This window comes from Phoenix dactylifera, chromosome 3 (assembly GCF_009389715.1).
Source record: "Phoenix dactylifera cultivar Barhee BC4 chromosome 3, palm_55x_up_171113_PBpolish2nd_filt_p, whole genome shotgun sequence".
Taxonomy (NCBI): domain Eukaryota; kingdom Viridiplantae; phylum Streptophyta; class Magnoliopsida; order Arecales; family Arecaceae; genus Phoenix; species Phoenix dactylifera.
The window spans coordinates 9,435,370-9,460,178 of NC_052394.1; the positions used below are offsets into that span (position 1 = coordinate 9,435,370).

The 24,809-nt window shown below is 42.3% G+C and overlaps 1 protein-coding gene and 2 long non-coding RNA genes across 12 annotated transcripts; 2 read left to right on the forward strand and 1 right to left on the reverse strand.

The window, feature by feature from the left end:
- The first annotated feature begins 562 nt into the window (after positions 1-562).
- Positions 563-16,502, forward strand: LOC120110218 (beta-glucosidase 22-like). 2 transcript variants are annotated; one of them, XR_005510991.1, is made up of 13 exons: positions 563-799; positions 915-978; positions 2,025-2,083; positions 12,594-12,669; positions 12,754-12,825; positions 13,502-13,589; positions 13,675-13,930; positions 14,905-15,020; positions 15,093-15,313; positions 15,395-15,423; positions 15,506-15,625; positions 15,821-15,914; positions 16,015-16,476. XR_005510991.1 is itself a non-coding variant. In XM_039124567.1 (13 exons), exons 1-13 carry the CDS (start codon positions 653-655, stop codon positions 16,241-16,243), a joined length of 1,554 nt encoding a protein of 517 aa, XP_038980495.1. In that variant the 5' UTR covers positions 576-652; the 3' UTR covers positions 16,244-16,502. The 2 variants fall into 2 exon arrangements, 1 of the variants encoding a protein (XP_038980495.1); XM_039124567.1 differs by having other exon boundaries at positions 576-799; positions 15,506-15,608; positions 16,015-16,502.
- Positions 7,282-16,080, reverse strand: LOC120110224. The gene is made up of 2 exons (XR_005511004.1): positions 15,998-16,080; positions 7,282-7,586 (listed from the first exon to the last, which is right to left on the reverse strand). It is a non-coding gene; the product is annotated as an uncharacterized LOC120110224 (long non-coding RNA).
- A 1,941-nt stretch (positions 16,503-18,443) lies between the features above and the next one.
- Positions 18,444-20,890, forward strand: LOC120110221. 9 transcript variants are annotated; one of them, XR_005510996.1, is made up of 8 exons: positions 18,446-18,691; positions 18,870-18,947; positions 19,139-19,239; positions 19,394-19,492; positions 19,604-19,660; positions 20,038-20,187; positions 20,329-20,463; positions 20,713-20,890. It is a non-coding gene; the product is annotated as an uncharacterized LOC120110221 (long non-coding RNA). The 9 variants fall into 9 exon arrangements; XR_005511000.1 differs by having other exon boundaries at positions 19,157-19,239; XR_005510993.1 differs by lacking the exon at positions 18,870-18,947 and having other exon boundaries at positions 18,444-18,691; positions 20,329-20,610.
- The last annotated feature ends 3,919 nt before the right edge of the window (positions 20,891-24,809 follow it).

The window sequence follows — 24,809 nt, forward strand, 5'->3', positions numbered from 1 at the left end:
CCCGGCTACTAGAGATCCAAGAAGCATTTCTATGCCTCATGTCCAAGTAGTGGCCGAGCCACATTTTAATCAATGCCGCAGCGACTTAAATTTGGGATCATGAGGATAGAAATTACACCAATACCACTAGGCTACCACCTTGGTAGCTAGAGTGGGCTCTTTGGCTGGAGTGGCAATGTGTTTGTCCAAGAAATAACTAGTCCCTCATGGAATAATTTGAGAGATTAGCTCCATACGTTTCCAACCAAAAAAAGCGGCTCCAGCTCACGTACCAGACGACAAGTTCCAAAACTACTTTTTTTTTTTTTTTTTTTGCATTGACTTCCAAAACTACTTTGCCGTGCATCGCCACAAGTTTTTCATACGCGCTCATCATGCATGACATCAAACTTTTTGGATGCTTCTCTCTCTTTTTGTCCCTTAATTTGTCTCGTCTCTCTTCATTGTTACCTCCTAACGCATTCCCCGGAGACTGGACTTTGCCTTCAAATCTTCCATGCAAACTTTTGTCATTTTCTCAGAAAATTCTAGGTTGGCGAAAATTTTTCCTGGTTGTGATGTCGGGCCAACTTCATGTCAGTGGAAATATAAGAAGAGGAGGCTTATAGTAACTGAACTTGGGGAGGCTCAGAAGGTCACAACTTGACGAGAGATGGAGATGAGAGGAAGCGTAGCAGCTTGGCTTCTTCTAGAGCTGCTGCTAATACTAGAGATTGATGGGGGCCAAAGTGCCCTACACTATAGTAGGGACGACTTCCCACCGGACTTCGTCTTCGGTGCCGGAACCTCGGCATACCAGGTTAGTTTCCTTTCAGTTTCCTCCTGTCTCAAACGTCACAAGATAACACAAAGACAAAAGGTGACATAGTCACTGCTGATGCTAAAAGAACAACATATGGATGCTAAACTCGTAGGTGGAGGGAGCAGCAGCTGAGGATGGAAGGAGTCCTTGCATTTGGGATACTTTTACTCATGCAGGTGATTTTTACTGCTATTTTGTATTGAACAGCAGAGGGGGGGAGCGATTTGACATGGCTGTGCTAAAGTTATGGTACCATGAAAGCTAATCAATTGAATCCACAAACTTCAGCAGTGAAGGAATGGATAATAATATATATTGGACCACCATGCTTCTGTTGCAAATCTCAAATTTTATCTTGAAGGCCCTCATGGAGAAAAAATTCTTGCTTCTAAGACGACATAACCAGCAGCCTGATACTTAAAAAAAAATCAACTCTAGGTGTTCTTTGCTTCATGCAGCCCGAGAGATTGATTGTATAGGCTATTGGTTACTACTATTCCGACTTCTTGATGCATATTTGACTGACTTATAGTTATAGTGATCTTTAACCAACTTTTAGAAGTTGGGATATCAGCCATCTCCATGAATAATTGACACTAAAATAAAACGGCAACTCAGTCTATCCCTACCGAGAGGGAACATGACAAATTTACAAAGAAATGAAACTTTTAAGTTCAGTTGTCATATTAGAACCAACATACCAAATTCTTGACTGATATGATAAATCCAAAATCAATAACAATGTTTAAGATATTGTACCTAAAATATTTAGATAGAAAACATCATTCCATATAGTAACATCATATTAGTCAATATCTCGAAATTTATCAATTATATTAGTCAAGATAACAAAAGTCGAGAATTTTCATATATTGGATTCTTATGTATCCTATATTGCACGATCCTCGCTGAGATCTTGATCGTGATAAAAACTTTTACTTTTTTTCACAAGAACATTTCAGAATAGTTCGAACTTAATGAAGTCCTATTTCAAATATCTTCCATTATTAAATTAAATGTTTCATTGCATGTGAATAATATTCTCTCAAAAGAAAAAGATTGCCTCTGAATATATAGGCCAATAGGAAAACGCTTTCTAACTAGATGCAGCCGCTATACTCATAATCCTGCTTCCGTGCACTTATTTAGCAAAGCCTGCATCTTTTCTTCTAATCTGAAGATAAAATAAAAAGGATTGCCATTGTTTATCATACCTTGACAGGAAAGATGCCGGACAAGAGCACGGGCGATGTGGCTTCCGATGGGTACCACAAATACAAGGTAACGGCCTCCAACTCTTCCACACGAATCTATCCTCTCAATTCTGTGATTACACCGAACCACCATTGGATATATCACTTTCCCCCTTTTTTTAATTCTTTGAGAATGTGATAATTTAGTACCCTGTCCCAACACTTAGTATATATATAAAAAAAAACAGAATATTCATTTTGGTATCCGAGACTATAAAAAAAGAGAAGCATCCTACTATATCCATAACCATTGAAAGAATATAGATACTGATATAGATAACCAATTATCCGATCCATATTCTAGTATTCGATTTTATTTATAATCTTATTTAACTTTATATAACGCCCTTCATTTTTTTTAAAAAAAAATAGATGATTGTATTAACATGTTTCTGACTTAATTTATCTTCTATTCAGTATTTTTTTTATTTTTATAGCTACATAGATTAACCATCTGGCTTATATTTCTATCTATATCCTCTCTTTTTTTTTTGGTACAATGGTAATTCACGTCAAACGAGTGTGAGTACAACCAGCAATATCAAGAGAAATAAAATAACACAAAGGTGTAGGGACAGGGTCAGACTCTGTCCACAGGACCTCCTCCAAGTAATGAGCAGCAAAAGAGGCAACCTAATCAGCCGCTTTGGTCGCCTCCCGATATACATGAGCAACCTAGATAGAAATGTAACTAGATACCAATCTCCGAAAATCCTTGAGTAATGAGTGGTCATCGCCCTACCGCTCAGCCTGCCGGATCCACTCAATCACCGTCGAAGAGCCTCCCTCCAAGATGATGCGATAAGCTCCTAGGACACTCCTCGCATAGGTGATCCCCTCCCATGTTGCCCTGAGCTCAGCTCCAATAGCAGTCATATCGCTGGTGCACCGCCCGCCTGCCGCAATCAATCTGAAACTGTAGTCCCGAATCACAAATCCTATCTCTCCTCTGTCTCCGCCTGCCAAGACACTACCGTCAAAGTTTACCTTGAGGTGACCAGAGGGTGGAGGCTCCCAAGAGATAAAATTCATGCAGGGCACTGTAGAAGCGGTGTGGAAACCCCAGGTGTCCCTGATCCACTCCGGTGAAGGTGACTAGGTAGCGGCAATGATCTCGGTCACATGACGAATGATTCTGTCCACCACTGTCCTTGGGGATGCCCTCCTCTCCTTAAAGGAACAGACATTCCTATCCAACCAGATAAGGTACGCCATGTAAGCACAAGTGATGCCTCGCTCCATGGTCTCTGGTCTACTCGCCAACCTCCTCAGGTGATCCAGTAGAACCTCCGCCGACCCCACAACCTGCGGCAAGGTAACAGGCGTCCACTGCCAGACCTGTGCTGCCCGAAGGCATCCTAGAAGGGTGTGGCTAATAGTCTCCTCCATAGTAGCACACTCCTTGCACATCAGAGTAACTCTGACACCCCTCCTCGTCAGCACACCTCGGATTGGTAGACACCCCCAAGCCACCTTCCAGATGAATAAGGCCACTCGGAGGTGCACTTGCAGCCTCCATATCCACTTTCCCTCAATCTACCGGGTGGTCTCCCTACCCAACAACGCCTACAAATCTCTAGCCCCCACCCTCGCCCTCCCTGTTGGGGCCCACAACAATTTATCACCCACCTCTCCAGCAGTTAGCGGAATAGTCAGGATTCTCTCTGCCAGCTGCTCCCCAAAGGTCTCCCGGATTAGTGCCTTGTCCCATCTGCCCTCCTCAGGAATAATCAGGTCCCTGACTCTGCACCCCGTCAATCTGGCTGAATCTACCAACGTGGGTATCCTCTCCAGCGGCTACTCGGTCACCCAGGCATTCCGAAAAACATCAATGGACCGCCCATCGTCAATCGCCCACCTGACTGCTGGGAGTACCATCGGGACATGGTCACAAATCTCCTTCCAGATGAAGGAGGCATGTCGGCCCACCCGAAAATCAGACATCACCAAGCAATCCCCATACTTGCCTCTCATGAGGGCACATCACAAGCTGTCTAGCTCTAGCAAATACCTAGCCACGTGTCTCGCTGCTAGAATCTCCTGCCTCGCCACTAGGGAGTGCACTCCCAGCCCACCTATTCTGACCGGCTGACATATAACCTCCTATGCCCCTAGATTGATACTACCTCTGCCCTGTCGCCTACCCCAGATGAAGTTCCTGAATAACTACTCCATGGACCTCATCAGTGCCACCAACACTATGGTATTCGACAATAAGTATATTAGCATGGAGTTGAGAACCGACCTAACCAGTGTCACCCTACCCATTATCGAAAGAGCATCTATCTGTCAACCCTCAAGGCTATGTCTGACACCGTGCTCAATGGCATAGCAGTCACTGCGATGCAGATGAGGACCAGTAATCGGAACTCCCAAATACTGCAGTGTACCCTCTTGCTCCCCCACTCCCATGATCTGTTTGATAGAGGTCTTCACCTGAAGCTTGGTCTTCGGGCTAAAATAAATGACTAACTTGGTCAAGTTGACCTGTTGGCCCGAGGTGGCACAATACTTCTCCAAGACCTTCCGGATGACCAACGCCCCTTGCCTGGTAGCCCGAGCTAATATCATGCAATCATCCGCAAAAAGTAAGTGCGATATCTGAATGGTCTCCGGTCTCGGTCTATAGACCTCTAGTATATGGGTCTCCATAGCACGCCGAAGAACTCTAGACAGAGCATCTGCACACAAGATGAACAACAAAGAAGATAGCAGGTATCCCTGCCGAAGTCCAACCGAAGAGTCAATGAAACGGGAGGGCATGCCGTTCACCAGAATGACAAAGGACGGGGAGCTAACGCACCCTATGACCCAACTGATCAATCTCTAATGAAAACCAAAACTCACAAGAATGCTCCTCAGAAAGCTCCAACTCATCCTGTCATATGCCCTTTCTATATCCAGCTTGATTGCCATCAGACTCGTTCGAGATGGAGCCCTCCGGAGGTCACACATAAACTCCTTTGCAATCTAAACAATTTCATAGATACTCCTCCCCTCTACAAAAGCACCCTACTCTGGGCTGATGATCATCGAAAGAATACTCCTCAATCTGTCTACGAAGACCTTCGTCGTTGCCTTGCATAGGATGGTACAAAGATTGATTGAGCGAAAGTGTCTCGGCTCCGTAGCATCCACTCTCTTCGGGATTAGGATGACGTAGGTCTGTTTCCAATCCTCCGCCATCACAGTTGTATCGAAGAAGTGTCACACAACCTCGATTACATCCTGACGGACTACCCCCCAAAATCGTCTAAAAAAGAGTGGGAGAAAATCGTCCGGCCTCGGTGCCTTGTCCTTTGCTAAGGACCGGACCGCCTCCTGGATTTCTTCATTAGACACTAGCCTGATCAGGGTTTCATTCTCCTCCTCCAACACTAAGATTTGGGGCACCGACATAGGGGGGGTCTCTTACTGTCTATCTGCTCTATCCACCTAGCCCTAAAGAACTGGTCGAGCACCCATCTGATGGCCTTCGGATCCTCTGTTAGCTGTCCATCAGTACCCCTCATCACTCTGATCATGTTCCTCTGCCTTTGGATGACCGCAGACTGGTGGAAGAATCTGGTGTTTCGGTCTCCCTCCATAATCCACTGAATCCGGGATTTCTGTCTCCACAGAGTCTCCTGCTACCAAAGAAGAGAGTCATGAGTGGCCAACTTGGATCTGAGCTCCCTTAGATCCTCTGTCAATCCTCGATTATGCTCCTCCTAGGCCTGTAGATCTCCAACAGTAGTTTCGACCTCCTCGAGCCTCCTGAATATGTTTCCCACCTCCTCCCGGTTCCAACACCTTAGCTGTTGCTTGGTAAGCTCAAGTTTGCGGGAGACTCTGTACATGGCATCTCCTCTCACTGACAGGTGATTCGGGGCAGGTGACTCATGCAGAAGTCTGGATGGTCCTGCACCCATCCTGCTGTGGCGAAGACTCTGTCCAACCTCTCCCAAACTCTAGCGCCTCTCTGTTGATTGTTGCACCCAGTGAAGCCATACATTCAATATCTAATTTGTATCAATATCTATTTAAAATAAATATAAATATAAATATTCGTATCTAATTAATATATGTATTCGTATCCATATTTGCAAAATATAAATGGATATGGATATAAATATTTCAATATCTAATTTTCAGCAATATCAAATCGTGGGACCAAAACTTCATCTGATAACTAAACAATCAACTTTTTGATTCTCCAACCCTGAATAGAATAAGCTACAATGCAGCAAAATGCAGCCTGCAATTTCAAGGGTTTGACGACACTAAATTCCACCTGTATGCTGAACAGGGGGAAATAGCAACGGACACTGGTCTGCTGACTAAAATTTTGCCAACGTTAGTGTAAATGGTATCAGACATACACGTATTGTATAAAAAGGGCAACTATACCTGCCGTGAGAGGCACCATGTTATATACTTAGCAAGCTCCAGCCATGATTCATTCAAAACCCTGCCCAAGACAGGAACTGAGGCTTAGAACACTTCTACTTTAATGGTTTCAGGCCACTTCCATTTTATTCTATATATAATAATGGAGGAAAAGGAAGAACATTTTCCTTCCTAACTTGTTCTACCCATTTGGAACTTCTGCAGTGAATCAGCGAAGATATCAATACTCTTGCTGCTTGCACCATTTCCTACTACAATCATATCTTTGTCCTTGCATCTTCCATTCAGATTTTCTATTTTTCTTTCTTTTTAGAACTAGCAACCTAGAGGCAGAATGAATACTGGATGGAGGCCAAGATTGAACATAGGCCCCTTGAGTCAAAAAAAAAAAAAAAAAACCTCTTGTTTGGTTGGAGTTTTCAAAGAAGAGAGAAGAAAAGTAGCATTCCCATGAGAATAAGATCTCTATGTTTCATGGAAAAGAAAAATCCATGAAAAATATGTGAAAGCTACTTTTTCACCGGTTGGAAATTGGGGTTCTTTTTTTTTTTTGCCCAAAGTACCTTTAAGTCATCAAAATCCATGGATAAGGTTTTCCCTTTATTAAGAGTATAATAGGTATTTCATATAATTTTTTTCAAAAAATAGATGTTCAACCAAATATAAGCCACTCCGTAATGTGCCACTTTCTCATAATCAACCAAATATACCAAAACCATTTTCTCAAGCATCATATTTTCAAAATTCTTTCTGCGAACCAAATAAGTCTAGAAGAATATATTGAGCTCAAGCCTAGCTCAAACTTAACCCAATATATATTCTTGTTGCGCTTATTTGTAAATTACCAAACCACAGCGAGCTTGCTATCAAGCCAAGCCAAGCTGCCATTTCATTTTGCAAGTTCCAAGAGTTTGGCTTATGTGGAGCTTCGGCCTGCATATGTTTACATGTTTGTCATAAAAAAATAGCATGATTCTTTTGCAGGCCAATACAAGAAGAAAGGTTTGAAACATTTACATTTTTTATGAGAAAATTTAGCAGGTATTAGATGCAGCCTGAACTTGAATCAATAAGATCCCTTTCTTCTTATCCTTCTTTCTTGACTTTCACTTCCCCAATTTACTGCGCATGTGTCAATGGTCCTTGTCAAAATACAAGACATAATTAACCAAGTAAGACGTTTTTATGTATTGATGAACAGAAAATAGCACCATCTTCATGATAGCAAAATACTGATGAAGACTCTTCAAATCCTATTATAGTTAAAATTATATATACATCAAACTTTTCCTCTATGTTGCACCTATTTTTCTAGTTAAAGATTATAACTCTATTTGAATATATGGAGTCCTTTTTTTTTTGATGAAAAGGGAGGGAGACCCACCCCTATATTTCATTAAGGTAATCAAGGAGTACAAGAAGAGAAGAGCACAAAAGCTGGAAAATCCCATTGTTGGTGGAAAAATGGACCACCCCACAAATGCAATTATAGCACCCAAATCCGTCAGCAAGATCGAGCTCATCCAGGCCGAGCTTATGCAAGCTCATCTAAGTGCTCGGGCTCTTCCGCTCTCGGGCTCATCTAAGTGCTCGGGCCCTTCCGCTCTCGAGCTCATCTAAGTGCTCGAGCTCATAGGCCGAGCCGAGCACAGAAGGCCGAGCACAGCAGGCCGAGCACAGAAGGCCGAGCTCAGAAGGCCGAGCACAGAAGGCCGAGCACAGCAGGCCGAGACCAGAAGACCGAGCACAAAAGGCCGAGCACAGAAGGCTGCCGAGCTCAGAAGGCCGAGCACAGCAGGCCGAGACCAGAAGGCCGAGCACAGAAGGCCAGACCAGAAGGCCGAGCTCAGGAGGCCGAGCACAGCAGACCGAGCACAGCAGGACGAGACCAGAAGGCTGAGCTGACCTCATAAGGCCGACCTCGTCGTCTATATGCTGCGGCCATGCCCTGCAGCAGCCTTACCGCACCATGTTTTACTTGCCGGCCACGCCACGACATATTAATCAGGAACCATACTCTACTACGACTGTCAACGCCTCATCATTCCCAAGAATGTACTGCACTGCGCGCCTCAAGCAAGCTCTGGCTGCACGCCATCTCCTTCCATGATGGGAACGGGCCATCCACGGCAACTCATTACTTCCACGCCCACGTCCAATCGTGACGGTAACCCATTAATTCGCCCAGTCACATCACAGGTAACCCTGCCACTCTCCCTATAAAAGAGGAGCTTCTCCCTCTAAAAAGGGAGGAGGCTTCTTCCTCCCAAGGGGATTTTTCGGACTTCACATACAGTCCCTCTCTCTTCTCCAAAATTAAGCCCCCCCTCTGGCTTAGGCATCGAAGGGCCGGCGCCGGAAAAGCCCGGCCACCGGCTTCTTGCAGGTCCCCCGGAGGACGCTGCTTGCCGACGGATCGCCGTCCGCCAGTGTTCGCCGGAGCTCCTCCTCCTCGGTTCGCGGCCGCCCCCGGGTCCAATTTCCAGCAACAGTTGGCGCTAGAGGAAGGGCCCGAGTTGCGGCCATGAAACTAAGGAGCAGAGGAGTCTTTAACGCCTCTCAGCATCATGCTCCAAGTCTCAAACGCTCAGTCCAGAATTCACCACCAAGATCTCCGGTAGATCAAGTTCCATAAGTCCAACTCGAGTACTTCGATGCGCTAGTGCAGCAAGTCCAAGCGCTAGCCATTGCAGCCCAAAGCCTGCAACAAGTGGAGGCCCCTCCTGTGCCGCCTCCACGGGATCATGTTAAGCAGAGGAAGAAACTTTCTCCCGACTCCCGAGCCATCTCGAATCAGGCATGGCTCCCGCTGCAATGACGTATGTGGGGGCAACCAGTGAGAAGTAGTAGTCTAAGTCTCACGTCAACGAGTTGGGAGGAAAGAGAAATAAAAGCTGAGGTCTGAAGAAGGAGAGTTATGGAGCTTTAAAATGGGATTGTAAGCCTCTGTGACAAAGGGTACAGCCCCATTAAATCCCATTATCTTTTCAAGTCTTCTGTCTTCCGGCAGCAAGCAAGAAACCAGCATGTACTCCCTCCTCACGGGCGTAAGTCCTTAGGATAGCGCCCGTGATGTTGCTCCCCTTCAGAGCGTCGCCATCACAGAAGCCCCCGCCGAGCTCATACAAGCCGAGCTCATGCAGACCGAGCTCAGAAGACCGAGCTCATGCAGGCTGCTGAGCTCAGAAGGCCGCCGAGCTCATCCAGGCCGAGCTCATGCAGGCTGCCGAGGTCAGAATGCCGAGCTCAGAAGGCCGCCGAGCACAGAAGGCCAAGCTCAGCAGGCCGTCGAGCTCAGAAGCCCGAGCGCAGAACACCTCCCAGAAAATCGAGCCAAAGAAGGCCGGCGCTGAGCCAAGTCCTGAGGAACTTTGGAGCTCGGGAGCCATCAAAATATCTCCAAAAGGTACAAGACGCCACTTTGGCTTCAAATAATTTCAATATTTTATCTATTTTCAGGTCGGAGAATCCAAAAAACGACCTACGGGTATCTCTATCTCCAACGTCGCCCCGCTCCAAATAAGGGCGCACGATCGCCAACGAATGAAGTCCATCTCCCGTATGTCTCCAAGATCGGATTCCCGACCAAGCTCGGATCCCCCAGTTAAAGGATTAACGTCATGCTACATCAACTATCGAGCTCGGCTCGATCTCCATCGGCTATCGAGCTCGGCTCGATCTCCATCGACTAATCGAGCTCGGCTCGATCTCCATCGACTATCGAGCTCGGCTCGATCTCCATCGACTATCCGAGCTCGGCTCGATCTCCATCGACTAATCGAGCTCGGCTCGATCTCCATCGACTAATCGAGCTCAGCTCGATCTCCATCGACTAATCGAGCTCGGCTCGATCTCCATCGACTATCGAGCTCGGCTCGATCTCCATCGACTATTCGAGCTCGGCTCGATCTCCATCGACTAATCGAGCTCGGCTCGATCTCCATCGACTATCGAGCTCGGCTCGATTTCGGCTTGATCGCCAACAGACAAGGCCAAAGAAGGCCGCTGAGGCAACCTGGAGTACTTAACTCCAACTGCATGAGAGGTACACCCTACTTGGCACGTACATCTCTATACATATTTGGCTATATTACAGGATGATCGACGACTGGATTACTTCCTTCGTCCGAGCCAAAAAGCAGCTCGAACTCGGAAGTCGGGGGGTAGTGTTGGTGGAAAAATGGACCACCCCACAAATGCAATTATAGCACCCAAATCCGTCAGCAAGATCGAGCTCATCCAGGCCGAGCTTATGCAAGCTCATCTAAGTGCTCGGGCTCTTCCGCTCTCGGGCTCATCTAAGTGCTCGGGCCCTTCCGCTCTCGAGCTCATCTAAGTGCTCGAGCTCATAGGCCGAGCCGAGCACAGAAGGCCGAGCTCAGAAGGCCGAGCACAGAAGGCCGAGCACAGCAGGCCGAGACCAGAAGACCGAGCACAAAAGGCCGAGCACAGAAGGCCGAGCACAGCAGGCCGAGCACAGAAGGCCGAGCACAGCAGGCCGAGACCAGAAAACCGAGCACAAAAGGCCGAGCACAGAAGGCTGCCGAGCTCAGAAGGCCGAGCACAGCAGGCCGAGACCAGAAGGCCGAGCACAGAAGGCCAGACCAGAAGGCCGAGCTCAGGAGGCCGAGCACAGCAGACCGAGCACAGCAGGACGAGACCAGAAGGCTGAGCTGACCTCATAAGGCCGACCTCGTCGTCTATATGCTGCGGCCATGCCCTGCAGCAGCCTTACCGCACCATGTTTTACTTGCCGGCCACGCCACGACATATTAATCAGGAACCATACTCTACTACGACTGTCAACGCCTCATCATTCCCAAGAATGTACTGCACTGCGCGCCTCAAGCAAGCTCTGGCTGCACGCCATCTCCTTCCATGATGGGAACGGGCCATCCACGGCAACTCATTACTTCCACGCCCACGTCCAATCGTGACGGTAACCCATTAATTCGCCCAGTCACATCACAGGTAACCCTGCCACTCTCCCTATAAAAGGGGAGCTTCTCCCTCTAAAAAGGGAGGAGGCTTCTTCCTCCCAAGGGGATTTTTCGGACTTCATATACAGTCTCTCTCTCTTCTCCAAAATTAAGCCCCCCCTCTGACTTAGGCATCGGAGGGCCGGCGCCGGAAAAGCCCGGCCACCGGCTTCCTGCAGGTCCCCCGGAGGACGCTGCTCGCCGACGGATCGCCGTCCGCCAGTGTTCGCCGGAGCTCCTCCTCCTCGGTTCGCGGCCGCCCCCGGGTCCAATTTCTAGCAACACCCATACTTCCATTAAATAAGACTCTGAAATTCACAACTTAAAATTCCAAATACCTCCCATACAAACCATATACCTCATTCAAATTTAAAACTTAAAATTCAAATTTTGACTGCAGTCTACTCCACTACTGGATGACTTGCCAAAGATTAGTGCATAGATAAGCATGCAGATTAAGCCACTGAAAAACATCAAGAAAGAGCACAACCAGACCATCGATGCCAGTAAAGCAATCTGCTAATTGAGCTCTCATAGAGAGAGAAGGGAGAGGGGAAGGAAGGGAAGTTGAGACTAATGGGAGGCATTCACATTGAAGAGAAAAAGGAAGGAGAGCATGGGTAGAGAGTGACCATCGCAGAGAGAGAGAAAGAGAGCATGAGGAAGGAGCAGATGGGACAAGCAAGGATGAAAGAGAGAAAGATAGATAGAGGGGCTCGGATTTGAGAGCATTGTAGCCAACGACTAAATCTTATCAGCAACGGTAGCAGAAAATAAGGGACGAGGGATGAAGATAGGAAGGGAATAAGAGGAGGGAGAGGGGGAGGGAGAGAGAGAGAGAGGGGGGGGGGGGGGGGTGGGGGGGGTCTCCAGCAGCGGACACCTTCACTAGGAGAGCTTGGGGAAATCTGTTGTTCGGTCGAGGAGTAAAATATATGGAGTCATTTATGGTCCATGCCTAGATACCATTATTTGCATCTTGTAATGGTGAACTTTGGGTCTCATCTTCTAAATGCATAGTAACTTAGCTTTTGTGATCAGAATTTTTTAAGGAAAAAACAAAACAGCCTGAAGAATTGAGATGTAAAGTCATGCATCAAACCTTTGCAGCAAAGATGTGAATCTACGATTGTTTGTCACACTTTTCTAACTTCCAATGTAATCTTTCAGGAAGATGTCAAGCTTATGACAGATACAGGACTGGAGGCCTACAAATTCTCCATCTCTTGGTCAAGACTTCTCCCAAGTATCACAAACAAACCAATGCTTCTGATTACAGCTGTGCACTATAAAAATGTTCCTTACTTGTGTGCTGTCTCTTATTTTGTAGATGGGAGAGGAGCTGTCAATCCAAAAGGCCTTGAGTTTTATAACAATCTCATCAACGAGCTGTTAAAACATGGTCAGCTCAGTTTGTTCTAATTTGCTCTTATCAGTTTATTGATAAACGAAATTCAAAATTACGAAGTCACAAAATTCTAAAGCCATACATTCTTTGTTGTGTGCGTCATACCATAAAAAGGCACAAGAGATCAACAGTGGGAAATACATGTCAATTAAGTTATCAAAAGCTCTAAAAATTGCTCAGCCTTTCCATAAACGACAGTTTCAGTAACTTTCTGATAAATTAGCCACACTACAACATACCTCTCTCACCTTTCAGGGAAAGGATCATCAAATGAGTCAATTTCACAGGCAAGACTAACCATACCAAGAAGGTGTTACTCTGTGCCCTTTGAAATGGTGCTCAATTTCTACTAAGATAACTTCAGTCAGGCATGGTTGTTCATGAAAATCAGATGGATGACAATAAAAAAAGGTACTATCAAAAAATCTAACATAGAGTCGGACAAGAAATAGAACACCATCATCACATAAGTAATGCCTGATGTTTCAACATCACGTAAAGACTATCTCACTATATGAATATATATGAGAGGATGAGAACTGAAACCAGGTGTCAGTTCTAAGTGTAAATGTCGTACCGTAGATACCGAAGATGTCAATCTTGTGCTCCTAAGATGAACTGCATTTGATTATATCTTCTTCTCAGTTCTGTTTTCTTTTGAATGATATAGGAATTCAGCCACATGCTTCACTCTATCATCTAGATCTTCCCCAAGTACTTGAAGATGAGTATGGAGGATGGCTGAGCCCTAAGATTGTGTAATCCTTTTCTTATTTGATGTTCTAAACTTTCCTACCAAAATACAAGTGATCTAATGTCCTAACCCCTTCAAATTGATAACAGAGATGATTTCACAGCATACGCAGATGTGTGTTTTAGGGAATTTGGTGACAGAGTTTCCCACTGGACCACCATTATAGAACCCAACATCATGGCGATTGCTGCCTATGACAGCGGAACATTCCCACCCAATCGGTGTTCTTATCCATTTGGCATCAATTGTACAGCAGGCAATTCCAGTGTAGAGCCATACATCGTGGCTCACCATGCCCTACTGGCACATGCATCAGCTGTCACACTGTATCGGACTAAATATCAAGTAAGTCATTTTGTTCAAATCATTTTCTTAAATTAAGTATCAATTCTAGTGACTTCCATAAGGGGCCAGGCTTCTATCAACATACATCTATCTTTCAGAATGGAAAAGCAGAAGTGTTTGAGTGAATGCTTTATAAATTGTGAGGACACGCTTCCAAATTTATGCAGTTGCAAAGGTGTTGAACCCTCCAAGAAAACATGCTAAATACGTATATTATAGAACCATAGACAGACTCTATCTGTACAGTTCATATACATGATTGTAATAGGGGTGAATTATCTGCGTGTGGCGAAAACAGGTGTCACATTTTTTAAATAAAAAATCTACTATAATGAATATTCAAAAGATATTAGTGACTAAAAATTTAAAACAGGATGGCTCTCATCCCTTCATTGATTATCCAAAGAATGTTTTGTTCAGGTCATAATCTCTCCAGGAAAATGATCTACTCTAATGATACCGAATTTGGTACAGCATCGAAAACGCCACAAGCAAGTCATTGAAATGTTGTATTTAACCTAGAGTAATGTATCATAACGAAAATTGAAGACATCTACTTGTTTAACACCTTGAAATGCAAGGCTAAATATGACCATTAACCTAATAACTTTTATTCTGCCTATAACTATGACTAACGAGCTTTAAGAGCCTACCAATTTGGTTAACTTTTAGTTTTCATTCCTTGCCATTCAAACCCACTGCACAAGACATCCTTATACCGAGCTTCTATGAATTTTGTTCTCACAGCTTCTGAGTGAGGTTTCCTCCTCCTTTCTATCCTAGTTCAAAGTCAATATTTATGAAGAATTTTCAGTTCATGTATACAGCACTATGTAGTTTTACTCAGTTCTTCTTGACAACACTATCATTTTATTTGAACAATATCCACATAATAGTCTATCAAATTTCATTAAAAATGCATGCTTTAGATCAAGAAAGAAGGGAGGCAATGCTGCTGACATCCTTAAATTCAGGTTATGCAAAAGGGCTGGATAGGCTTGAATGTGTATACTTTCTGGGCTTATCCATTTACAAACTCCACAGCAGATGTTCAAGCAGCCCAAAGATCATTAGACTTCATGATAGGCTGGTAAGGGAATAGCATGTATAGTACCCACACTGATATGGATATAAGCAGCTGACCTCCTAGCATCCACTTCAGGATCATAAATCCCCTAGTATTTGGAGACTACCCTGAGGTCATGAAGAAAAACGCTGGTTCAAGGCTACCATCCTTCAACAAAGACCAGTCCAAACAAGTGAAGGGTTCATTCGACTTTGTTGGTCTGAATCACTATTTTTCGGCATATGTCAGTGATAACTCCAATGGTTCCAGGACAGATCTTCGAGACTACAATGCAGATATCTTTGCCAAATTCACAGGTTTGGTTTCCTTGCATTGGTAATAGGCTGATGGAGACTATGTGGACTGTACTCTAACCAATGGCTGATATCTCATTGCAGTATCAAAGAATATAACACCCACTGATCAGGTAAAAGTGCAAATGATTCCTTTATTGAATGCTGGTTACTAGTTCACTGCTTGTTGTGGCTGACTCAGGTGTTTGAAATCAGCTTATCCCAGTTCCTGCACCAGCAGATCCACAAGGGCTGCAATATATGTTGGAGTATCTTAAAGAAGCCTATGGAAATCCTCCCATTTATATCCAAGAAAATGGTCAGTCCGCTTCCAAGGTCATGAGGCACCTCCTAAAATCTTCAACTTTTCAAAAATCAAACAGTTATTAAAATATGTCCTGGAAAACCTTTGTTTGAAGTTTTTATACCCCCATAAACCATGCTTTTTGAATGTGTCAACCACCCTAAGTGTCTGAGGTGAGGCTTGAATGTCTGATGTCTATGTCTGCAACAATGCATTTTTGCCCTCAGGTTATGGAGTAGGAATATTCAACGACACAATCCATGACACCGCCAGGATAGATTTCTTGAGTGGCTTCATTGGAAGCACACTAGATGCTGTCAGGTAACGCTGCTGTGTTGATGATATACACTACAAGCCACCAAACCAAAGAGCAGGAAAAATTATGCTGTAAACCTTTTAAACACCTTGTTCATTTCTGCAGGAATGGATCGGATGTGAGAGGATACTTTGTGTGGTCATTTTTAGATGTATTTGAGCTCTTGGCTGGGTATAGATCACGCTTTGGGCTCTACTTTGTGGATTTTGATGATGAGAAGCGTGAAAGGGTTCCAAAGCTCTCTGCCTTTTGGTACTCCAACTTCCTCAAGAAGAAGCAAGATATGAACATAGAAAGGACTGGTCTAAATGCCACATCTCATGCTCAGCAATGAGACTGCTTCAGATTATCCCTTTTGGCCTACAATGGAGAGGAGAGCGAGAAGACAATGCACACAGCTACCTTCTGCCAAATCAGATTATGTGTGATGTGCACTCCCTAAATGGCTCAGTAATTCAAAGTTATGAGATTAATAAGTTATAATCAGCAGGGAAAGTTACAATCCAGTTGCATGTAAATGTTCAGTAAGCTATTTCAGTTTCCATGCAGTGGCATTTATGCTATCAATGCACTTCTTCCCTTATATTTTCACACCAGCACACCGGTTATTCTTGTGACAGGACAACATATCTTTTCCTGACACCTAGAATCATTTTCAGTCATTTGTCTGTTAAACATTTTGACAGAGACTTGGGGAAGCCTTGCAGAACAAAACTTTAAAAAAAAAAAAAAGAATTGGTGGGTTATATCCAATAAGTATAGCATCTATCGGATATGGAAAAGAAACCCCAACCATAAGTATAATATTTTGATTTCCTACACTAATAATTGGAACCCCAACCTCATAGGTTTGAGATGCTGAAACTATAGAGAATTGATGCTTAGATCATGGAATAGTTCTCACACCAGTGTTTATCTCATAATTCAAAGAAGAAACAGATTTTTTTTGTTTTCCTTCTCCACCAATAATGCAAATGTAAACATATATTCTATTCCATCGGAACATAACACATCTGCACAGAATTCACACAAGCACTTTACATGGCCAAGTCGTATTTCATAGTGCCGCTCTGTGGAATCTCTTGGCTCATTTGATGTCAAGATTTTGGCTGTTGCCACCAAGAGTGGAATCTTATACTGATCTACACTCTAATATAGATAAAAAAAAAATAAAAGAAAAACTTTACATAGGACAAATGATAACAAAGTAATGAAAAACATGTCAAAAGTCAGATCAGATAAAAGGGGATATACTAATAAAAAATGTTCCTTTTTTTTTAGTTTACTCATCCTTAGTTTTAAATATAATTTTGTCATGCAAATAGGTCTCTAAAATAATAATCATAACAAAGTGCATACACTATTTGACACATCTGTCTTGTACCATGCCCAACAATATACTTCCGCATGACTTTCTTTTGGCATTATGCTAAATTTAACACAAACAGTCAAAACTTTTGTTCTATCCCAAGCACAGCATTTTAAAGATATGAGCTTTTTTAAGAAGTTAAGATGCGTCAACTTATATACAAATCTCAATTTAATTATGTTTCTGATTCGATTCAAGCATCAATATTTTTTCAAGCTCAAATACATAATTCCAGCTACAGAAACAGCTTGCTACAAGCTTATCGTCCAAAATACCGCAAAAAAATCCGACAAATTAATGACATTTTGTCATCAATGTTCCAACATGATAAGTTCAACAATGGTGACACCTACAACTATTCACAAGTTTTAGCAATTGAACCTATAAAGTCTTCAACCTTGCTTATAACTTTGTATGCCCAGACAATGCTTAAATTAGTTAACTACATGCGATTGTGAGCCTTGAAAAACCTCAATCACATAAATACAAACATAGGGCCAGCATCAGAGAATGGCTTTCTCATGACAAAACTTGTACTTGACATAACTTGAATCCAAATATTTGACACTAAAACCCTTGTTGCATGGCAGAATCTGCTAAAAATTAGAGTCACTATAACAGTATCTCCTTAGGAATATATGCAATCTATGGTGAAAGAGTAGATGCCCTACAAGCCAATCGCAATATGTATTGTGAAAAATTTTCTTTTAATTTTCTAAATCATGTACATGACATTTAATATAAATAAAGGCATTGTGTTTCATCATATGCTGTTGATTATATTTGTAATGAACCCCTTAGATTAAGGCAATGATTTTGAGGCTATGATGAGATCATACTAGTGAGACCTAAAATTCTAAAATCCTAATCTTAAATATTTCCAATCATTGGTACATTGAGTCAGGGATCAATGTTTACCGGAAAGACTGGCACATCTTATGTATGCTCGATGCAGAGGGTGATTGATCTCACAATCACTTGTGTGGAGACACTAATACACTACAGGAAAATGGGCCTTTCCCGACGCATTTTTACCGACGCTAGGAGGAAGCGTCGGAAAAAATTTTACCGCTCATGCATTTGCCGACGCTTTCATTTAGCGTCGGAAATTCTTAGCATGCTGTATAGATCCCAACTAATAAGGAACCAGGCACCAGCCAGTCTCGGCTTGGTCATATCGAGACGGCCGGGTGGGGGCGAGGCGACGAGCGCTCTCTCGCTCTCTCTCTCTCTCTCGCTCTCTCGCTGGCTCGCCGTTCTCTGGCTTTTAAAGAAGAGAAGGCGGACGGTAAAAAAAGCTCTCGCTGGCTCTATTTCGTACCCTTGAAAGCTCGGGCTTCTTTTATCGTTGTCGCTTCATTAGAAGGATTTTGTCTTCCTCTTCCCCTCGAGCGAGCGGGTGATCTCGGAAAGGTATGGATCTTTACCCCCATTCCTTTGGTCTTCTTGGAATTAAATCGGCGTAATCTTGCGTTTCTTCTCGGATTTTCGAACCAAATAAGGGTTCTTTTCTGGTTGTTATGCTGATTTTGGATTTCCTATTTTCTTGATCAGTTTTAAGGGTTTTCTTTCTCTTTGCCGATGGAAATAGGTGGCTTTCGGCTCGGATTATGTAATGTGGAAGTATCTGGTGTTGATTTCAGTCGGATCTTTAAACCCAGGTTTTTCTGTACGGATCTTCCTCGTTTTCTGGGGTTTTGTTGGTCTGATTTCGTTGCACTCTGTTTTCTTGTTTTCCTATAAACTTTTTGTTCGATTTTCTGGTATGTATATACTTCAAATGATCTGAGGAACGCAGAACGTTGATCTGCGTCTGTTGATATAATTATGATGTCAGTTTTCTTTTTCCTTGATTTCTAGTCTTTGGGGTTGCTACAGGGGGCTGGCTGAGAGAGTGGTCCTAACTTTGTACATGTTTGTCGGATCAAAATGATGGCAAATTTTGTTACAAGATCCTTGGCGTAAGTAATCCTGTCTTGAATTAGTTTTAGTTTTCTGGCTGTAACATTACATCTGGACAGTAGATCTTCGTTTTATCTGTTATGTTTCTTGTCTTCAGAAATCCTTTTCAAGAAAGTGAATTTAGATGAGAACTCAGAGCGTTTCTGTCTATAGGTTGGTTCTTGGCTATGCTTATCCGGCATATGAATGCTTCAAAACTGTGGAGTTGAACAAGCCGGAGATTGAGCAGCTGAGATTCTGGTGTCAGTATTGGTACGTTCTTGCTACTTGTCGGGTAAAGGATTTCATTTTTCAATTCTATCTTGCTTCTAGTAGTTACTTGTGACTAAAAAGAGAGTTTTGAATTCTTATTCATTTTTCTAGGATCTTAGTTGCTGCGCTGACCATCTTTGAGAGGGTTGGAGAATCTTTTATTTCATGGTAATGTAGATCAGTGGTTTGGAAAGTTGGGATCTATACAGCATGCTTTCTTTACATTTATTCTCCTCTTCCTGCTACAACTTAGGGTTGGAAATTAATTTCCAGAAAGTGAGCATTTTAGTTTCACTGATAAGCAAGAAAGAGGGCATAGATTTATCTTAGCTGGGTCGAAATGCCTATACTCTGATACTGTAATTTCATAGATTTTGAGGAACAAGGGAACCTGAAATATAAATTATCTTCAGATTAACATTATCGATGGTGTTAAATTTCAGGAATTCTTTATTTGGTTAATGTTTGGTTGAAAAGTTCAATTTTATTGCGCATTTGATGAGGAACTGAGATTGATGTTTGGAATTTTGATTGGCATCCTGCAGACTTATCTGGGAATTCAGATTTTTCGGTTCTACTTCAAATGCACCAGATGCTCGGCTGAAATTGCATTCAAAACAGATCCTCAGAATTCGGACTATGTTGTTGAATCGGGAGCATCCCGAAATTTTGAGCCTTGGCGGGAAGAGGACGAAGTGAGTGATTTACATAATGCTCCGTAGCATGTTATATTGCTGGGTTTGACTAGTACATGTTCTGGGGTATTCTTGATATTTGATATTTTCGCAATAGAATTGTGGTTTCAATTCCAATATCTTATGTTGTGCTTTTATCAGGCAGTAGAAAAAGAGAAGAAGAAAAGAGCTGCTGAAGAGATGGGGGATGCGATGAAGTCACTGGAAAACAGAGCAGTGGATTCAAAGAGAGATATGGACATACTTGCAGCACTAGAAGAAATGAGGTCTATGAAGGTATAAAACCTTTATTAGGTATGTTAGAAGAGTGAGAAGGGTTTTCCCCCAAAAAAAGTGTAGAACAAGTGGGAAAAGGAAATAGTTTTCTTCAATCATTTTCCATATTGAGGGTTTAAATATATTCAGCGATTTCTCCCTCCTCAGGTAAATAACTATATGTATTTGATGACTATACATAATTATTATTTTGCATGAGTTAATGATTTTCATATTCCTAACTTCTAAAGTTTCTTTTTTTTTTTTTAGGTTCCTGATACTTCAACAGCTCGCAGAGATGATGATGGGGCTGAATGCGGTCCCTGATATTTTTTAGACTGTTATTTAATGAGTTTTATATGTATCTTTCTTATATTTTTCAAAATACATTGTAATTCTAAACTTATGTAAATTTAATCTTATATGACAATATGAATGTTTCGAATGATCTGTATGTTTGTCTTGATGTAAATGTAATGCAGGTTCATATTGCTATAATATGTTTTTTAATATGCTTTTGTTTCTTTTTTTTTAAAAAAAAATCTACTCCCGACGCTTTAAAGCGTCGTTAAAAACCATCTTTGGCACGGGCTGGCACGCCATCGCCGACGCTTAAAAAGCGTCGGTAAAAATATCTTTAGGCGACGCTATATAAGCGTCGTTATAGCATGGTTTTACCGACGCTTTAAAGCGTCGGCGAAAACCCACGCTTTAAAGCGTCGGCGAATCTCAATTTGCCGACGCTTTCATTAGCGTCGGGGAAGTCCTGTTTTTGCCGACGCTTTCTATTGGCGTCGGCAAAAACATTTGCCACTCCGGTATCGCCAACGCTTTTAGCCGACGCTTATAAGCGTCGGTAAAGATTATAAAAAGCGCCGGGAAAGATGAGATTTCTTGTAGTGATACAAAGATGTGGGTGCTCATTAGAGAAATGAGTTCACTGAATTGACCTACAAAGAGAAATCTTATGAAGTCTTACCTACATGTCAAAAGATGATTCTCTTAGTGGGAGTTAATTGATTAACTGAGGTGAAATCCACAATTTTAAGACCAACTCTTAACCTGATGTCAATTCTCTCTGATTCTAAGTTTCTGGACAAGGTAACTCCAGTCAAGAGAGGATTTTTGGTGAAACTTAGAAGTTGTTTGGGCAGTAAAAAATGTAAGCTTCATAATCTACCATAAGCTTACATTAAAAAGAGAGGTTAAACATCATTGCAGCACACTAAAAGGAAGGGGTAAAAAAGACACCAAGCAATGATCATGTGAAACCTATCTCAATCCATATGCACGGCTATGAGAGATCAAGACCTCATATCAGTTCTTAAAGTATAAATGTTATATGCCAAGCTTAGTATGACAAAGTTTGAATTTGCGCTCACGTGAAGAGCTGCATATCTTTGCAATACAATTACTGCAAAACTCTTTTCCTTTTCTGATTTTTTTTTATTTTAAATGAACTGGGAATTCAGCCACATGTTACGCTCGATCATCTAGATCTTCCCCAAGTACTTTAAGATGAGATGGAGGATGGTTGAGCCCTAAGATAGTGTACTCCTTTCACTTCTCAATAGTTAGCTTTGCTTTCAAATACTCATGATCTAACCTTCTAAGATATAGAACTGTTATTCGGGGATGATTTCACAGCATATGCAGATGTCTGCTTTGGGAATTCGGTGACAGGGTTTCCCACTGGACCACCATTACTGAACCCAACATTATGGCAATTGCCTCAAATGACACTGGAAAATTCCCACCCAGTCGATGTTCTTATCCATTTGGCATCACTTGCACAGCTGGCAATTCCACCACAGAGCCATATATTGCAGTTCACAACATCCTCTTAGCACATGCATCAGTTGTCAAACTATATCGGACTAAATATCAAGTAAGCCATTTTATTCAAATCATTGATTATATTTGTGAAATTAGATGTTGATCATATGCTTTAATGACTTTCCAAGGGGCTAAGTTTGCATCATTATGCATGTAATCTTAAGGTAGAAAAGTGGAAGTGCTGGAGGAATGTTTTGATGCCATTAGGGTATAATGCCAAGTACAAACAGTTGCAAAGAGAATATGTCCTATGGGAAATATTTGTGCATATACAGACTCTACCTGTACAATGCACATGCATACTAGTAACAGGGTTAGAGGTATACATTTGTCGATAACACAAGCACTGTATTGTTTATAAGTAGAATAATCTACTAATATGAATATTAGATTGAGCTGCAACAAACTATAACTCGTTATTCATAAGTTCGAATTCACCATCACTCTCAACATCTCTTTGTCAGTTGTCAAGAATCTCTGACACTTGGTCATCAGCTCTCACAGAAAATGCTCAACTGCAGTAATGCTGAATTTGGTACCATACGGAATGCAACATATCTCACATCAAAAAATGCTCCGATACCTATCTCCCACAGGAAATGCTTAAGTTGTTGAGATGTCATATCCTAATCTAAAGTAATCTGCAATGATTAGACTTGACGACATCTACTTGGTGGGCATGAATTGCAAGGCTTAACAATGTCCATTAAACCTAAACATAAATAACAAGCCTCAAGTCCTTATTTATTTGGTCGGCTATGTGTTCTCACTAAGATTCGCCATCTTGAACAGTACCATCCTATTACAGTATTAATACATGGTACGGTATAAGACGACGAGGCATATCGAGTGTCGGTACGGTACAATACTGCATACAGGTTTGGTACCAACTGGTACGGAAAATTTTGGTTATGTTTTCACTCTTGAATAATATATTACATCCCCCATCATCCCCAACTCGCTTGAAATTCTTTAACAGTTTTCGCCAACATTATCTACGGTTTTCTTCTCTTTCAATCTTATGAACTTTGTTGCTTAAAATTCTTATCACCTCTCTCTCTCTCTCTCTCTCTCTCTCACAGACACACATTCAGATAATGTACAGAAATACCTTTTCTGCCTGGTTCTGATGTGACAACATTTCCATTTTATTTGAAGAACATGTCCATGTAATTATCGACCAGAGTTACACCATACACAAGCTTTAGATCGGGAAGGAAGAGACAAAATATTGCTAACATCCTTAAATGCAGGCTGTACAAAATGGCTGGATAGGCTTGAATGTGTACACCCTCTGGTCTTATCCATTTACAAACTCAACAGTAGATGTTAAAGCAGCCCAAAGAGCATTAGACTTCATGATAGGCTGGTAGGTACGAGGCATATATACTACCTACAGTAGTAGGAATGCAAGCAACTGACCTCATGGCATCCACTTCAGGATTATGAATCCCCTGGTGTTCGGGGACTACCCAGAAAGTCATGAAGAAGAATGCTGGCTCAAGGCTCCCACTCTTCATCAAAAACCAGTCCAAACAGGTGAAGGGTTCATTTGACTTCATTGGTCTGAATCACTATTTTTCAGCATATGTCAGCGACAACTACAATGATTCCAGGACAGGTCTTAGAGACTTTAATGCAGATATCTTTGCTGAATTCACAGGTTTGTTTCCCTTTCACTGGTAATAGGTTGATGGAGGCAGTATTTGATCTCTAACCAATGGCTGATAATGCATTGCAGTTTCTAAGAACATAACACCCATTCTACAGGTAAAATGGGTAAACCAGCATTGCTTCTTTTATTTCATTGCTTGATATGGCTAACTTGTTTTTCGAAATCAGCTTATTCCAATGCATGCACCAACAGATCCAAGAGGGCTGCAATATATGTTGGAGTATTTCAAAGATGCCTATGAAAATCCTCCTATTTATATCCAAGAAAATGGTTAGTGCAGTTTCAAAATAATAGCTTCAATTTTCTTACTCAATCATGTTGGTAAGACCAGCACTGGCCTCAGAATTCCCTAAATTTGGCAAAAACAAATGCGAAGAGAAAGCCACTACCAAAAAAATAATACTTTAAAAAAGATAAGGTACTTCCATATGCTCCTCTTTTTCTAAGGCCACTGAGCACCTTTAAACATCTCTCCAAGAGAATTTGGAAACCATCCATTTGAGAGCTACATGTCCCAGAGGAACATATAACAAAAATATTATTCTCGGACACTAAGATGCACTCAAGTTAGTGTTTGCACCCCCTAAGTGACAGATATAGCATTCAAACGTTTGATGAATTTGTCTGCAACTTTGTATTTTGTCCACCAGGTTATGCACTGGGATTATCTAATGACACATTCCATGACACTGCCAGGACAGATTTCTTGAGTGGTTTCATAGGAACTACATTAGATGCTGTCAGTAATGCTGTAATGTAGGTCAAAAACACTACAAGCCACCAAATCCAAGAAATAAAAAAAGTTTGTGCCATACACCTTTTAACAACTTAGTTCTTTTCTGCAGGAATGGATCAG

Excerpts from the sequence above, each read along its gene's own strand:
- LOC120110218 (XM_039124567.1), top strand. The coding sequence starts at position 653 with ATGGAGATGAGAGGAAGCGTAGCAGCTTGGCTTCTTCTAGAGCTGCTG. Across the intron at positions 13,931-14,904 it reads TGTATCGGACTAAATATCAA|GTTATGCAAAAGGGCTGGAT; the intron begins GTAAGTCATTTT and ends CCTTAAATTCAG. Across the intron at positions 15,609-15,820 it reads CATTTATATCCAAGAAAATG|GTTATGGAGTAGGAATATTC; the intron begins GTCAGTCCGCTT and ends TTTTGCCCTCAG.